Source organism: Monopterus albus, unplaced genomic scaffold (genome assembly GCF_001952655.1).
Source record: "Monopterus albus unplaced genomic scaffold, M_albus_1.0 scaffold285.1, whole genome shotgun sequence".
Taxonomy (NCBI): Eukaryota; Metazoa; Chordata; class Actinopteri; order Synbranchiformes; family Synbranchidae; genus Monopterus; species Monopterus albus.
This window is the reverse complement of record NW_018128165.1, coordinates 156750-159823: the sequence shown is the minus strand read 5'-3', so window position 1 is coordinate 159823 and position 3074 is coordinate 156750. Positions and strand designations below refer to the sequence as shown.

The window sequence follows — 3074 nt, the reverse complement described above, 5'->3', positions numbered from 1 at the left end:
TTGCATCTTGATTTATGCCTGTTACCAATTCACATCCTGATTTCCTTTTCTAATTATCCTCATTTATCATTTCTAACTTTCATTAGCCATTCAATTGAAAAACATGGTAGAGAGAGAGCAACTTTGTTTTTGTCCAGGTGGATGCTGCCATCACCCCCGAGGAGCGCCACCTGTCTAAGATGCAGCAGAATGGTTACGAGAACCCAACCTACAAGTTCTTTGAGCAGATGCAGAACTGAGGAGAATGTCACGTGTACACACACACACACACACACACACACATATACATATATAAACATGCACACAAATATCTCCTCCCACACATCATGCACCTCCCCTCCCCATCCGTCTAGTCCCACGTCTCCAGAAGGCAGTGTAGCTTAGATCACTGAGTGACTGAAAGAGTCGATTACCAACATGTGAAGTCACTGTAGCCAGGGTGTTCTTTCATACATGCTGGGTGGATACTGTGGCCAAGCCAGGTTGCACCACATTTGTTCACTTTATCAGAGCAAGGCCCCTTTTTTCTTAAAGAAAGGATTTTTATAGGTTATTCCATCTGTGATGTATGGGGAAAAGGCCTCACCCAGTGCATTGAGACCAACCCACCCATGGGGGAAAGAAGCGCACTCTCTCCACACTGATTTAGGGCCAGTGCATAGCTGGGGTTTTTTTTCCTGTTTTTGGCTTGGAACATTTTAGACCACTGATCAGCAAGATAAGAGGTACATGCTGACCTGGGCCTCATTTACAAAAGTTGGTTGCATGCACATGTATCAGTCACTTCAAATCATTCTTCAACATGTGGACATATTTGTTTCCATCATATTCTTTGTAATGAATATATAATGAAATATAGAGTTAAATTAAGCAATGTCATTTTTATAAATGAGGCCCAGTGCTTTGCTACCTACTGCACCACTACTGCATTCACTCCACAGTCTACACTGGAGTATAAGTGAGCCTCCTCTGCCTCCCCTCCTCCTCCATCCCTTTTGCCATCCCTTTTTTTGTATTCTTATGACAGCTGGGCTGTGTTAAATCACACAAGGCTCTAAAGGATATCTGAAGATGCTGATGATGACGGCAGTAATTATGTATTCTGAATGAGTTGTTTTTTTTTCTATAGTTTCCAGTTTTGTTTTTCAAAAAAGAATGAAAACTGAAAAAAATTCAACCAGTGTAAAGTCTTTTTTTTTCTTTTTTTTTTTTTTTTTAAATTGTGTGTAATGATAATGAGGTAATGCTGAAGTCTTAGCTGTTCCTGTGTAATGCATGACAACAGGATTTGGAAAAACAAGATCTTAAAGCTGCTCTTTCTTCAGATCCTTTCTCACATTTAGATTGTCATTCTCACAAGACTGTACATTGAGTATGTTCTCGTGATCATGTGACTTCAAACTGATGACTAATATATAAATCTAGATAAACGGGCTCTGCTTTGATATCATGCAAGATACACATTTAATACCCTTTTAAAAGAGTTTTTTGTTTTTTTTTTTTTTTTTTTTTTTTTTTTGGATTTGTGTATTTCATTTATTATTATTTTTAACCATGCTACATTCCTGAAGCTACAGGAGGCAGGCTAGCTTCGTCTCTGTTTGTATATTATTCACTGAAATATATTGTTAAAAAGCCTTATATACAAGGCCTCTCAGAAATCATCCCATGGAATTTTTGCTTTTGTGTTCAAATCATGCTACTGTGTTTTGGAAAAGGGCATGTTATGAGGGTCAAGGGAGCAGGAAGGAAAATGGAAAAATATAAGAAATCCAGCATGGGGGACAGCTTTGAAATCTCTGTGTTTTGTCATTTTCAGCCTGGTATTTTGCCCAGTTTGTAAGCTGTCTTTTTTTTATTTTTATATATATAATCATTTTGTCTTTCTGCTGATAGAACAGGTGAAGGGCTGAGAGAAGGAGGAAGAAGGAGGGCGAGGTAGAAAGGAAATGGTTTGCAGTCCTAGACAGTCTGTGTGTTTCTCCTTTCACCTTCCTCTCCCTTCAGGCATGCTGCTCACCTCTCTGCCATCAACACATGACTCGATAGAGGCAGTGCACTGTAGTCTGTATATAGATGACAGGCATTCACCATCAAGAGAGCTGAGATGGAGTCGGAGGCGGGGATGCGAAAGCAGGGATTAAATTGTAGTTGAAATGAACACCATCATAGGCAAGAATCCCCTGTTCATCTTCATACAGTCAGTTCATGTTAAAAGATAGTCACCATCTCAAAATGAATTTGAAGGACATACAGTCTGACCTCTCGCTCTGTTAATAAATTGTAATGGCAACTAAGAACTTTGAGGAAATGTACATATGGAGGCTGCAGTGGGATGGGCCTGTGGGTTTCAGATGGTGTTCATTAGAAGCCCAACAGAGGGCAGTAGAGTACAAGTGGAAGCAGGATTTTCTTTGTATCACTTTTCTGTGGGTTACATATTGATTTTGTTTCCACTGTGTAATATTGTGCAGGCCATTTGCATTGACTGGGAAAATGCTTTCTACACTGTATTCCATAATAAAGTTTTGAATGTACATACAGACACTGTTGTGTTTTTTCAGTTTGCAAACTTGAGGATGTACCATGTTTCTTCATGCATCCTAATTAGTCTTTGTTTGGTCTTCAGGCTTTTATTTTTCCCCTTCATGTCAGGAGGTCAGACTGGAGCTGATGGGGGATTCAATGTGTTGCCTCGGTACACAAAGGGCTTTCATCTTGCTAAAGGTTAAATTATTTTGCATTGCTCAGTGTTTTAGGAGGATCGTATCCACACTGCACATGATACGTTGTTAGTAAAGCTTATAATTGTGGAAGGAGACTGCAATAACTGGGTGAAAAATGACTAACTTGTACATTTTGTATAGCTATTTATGCCATTTGTTCTGGTAACATTAGTGGGAACTATATGGCCAAACTGAACTGAGTTGAAATTGGATAAAATAAGCTCATGTCTGGGAAAACTGAAATTATAGATAAAAATAAAATAGATGATGATCAGAGTCCTTGTATAATTTGCTATGTGTCTCCTCTCCAGTAGGTTGTCCCCTCTTTCACTTCACCTTTCTGCAGGT

At 39.1% G+C, this 3074-nt stretch overlaps 1 protein-coding gene across 2 annotated transcripts in view; it reads left to right on the top strand.

Annotated features, from left to right (window-relative positions):
• Positions 1-1462, top strand: part of appa (amyloid beta (A4) precursor protein a) — a 35382-nt gene extending 33920 nt beyond the window's left edge. For both annotated transcript variants that reach the window (XM_020622647.1, XM_020622648.1), the window contains one exon: positions 138-1462. In XM_020622647.1, coding sequence (XP_020478303.1) covers positions 138-239 — 102 coding nt within the window. In that variant the 3' untranslated portion in view covers positions 240-1462. The remainder of the gene's footprint in view (positions 1-137) is intronic.
• The last annotated feature ends 1612 nt before the right edge of the window (positions 1463-3074 follow it).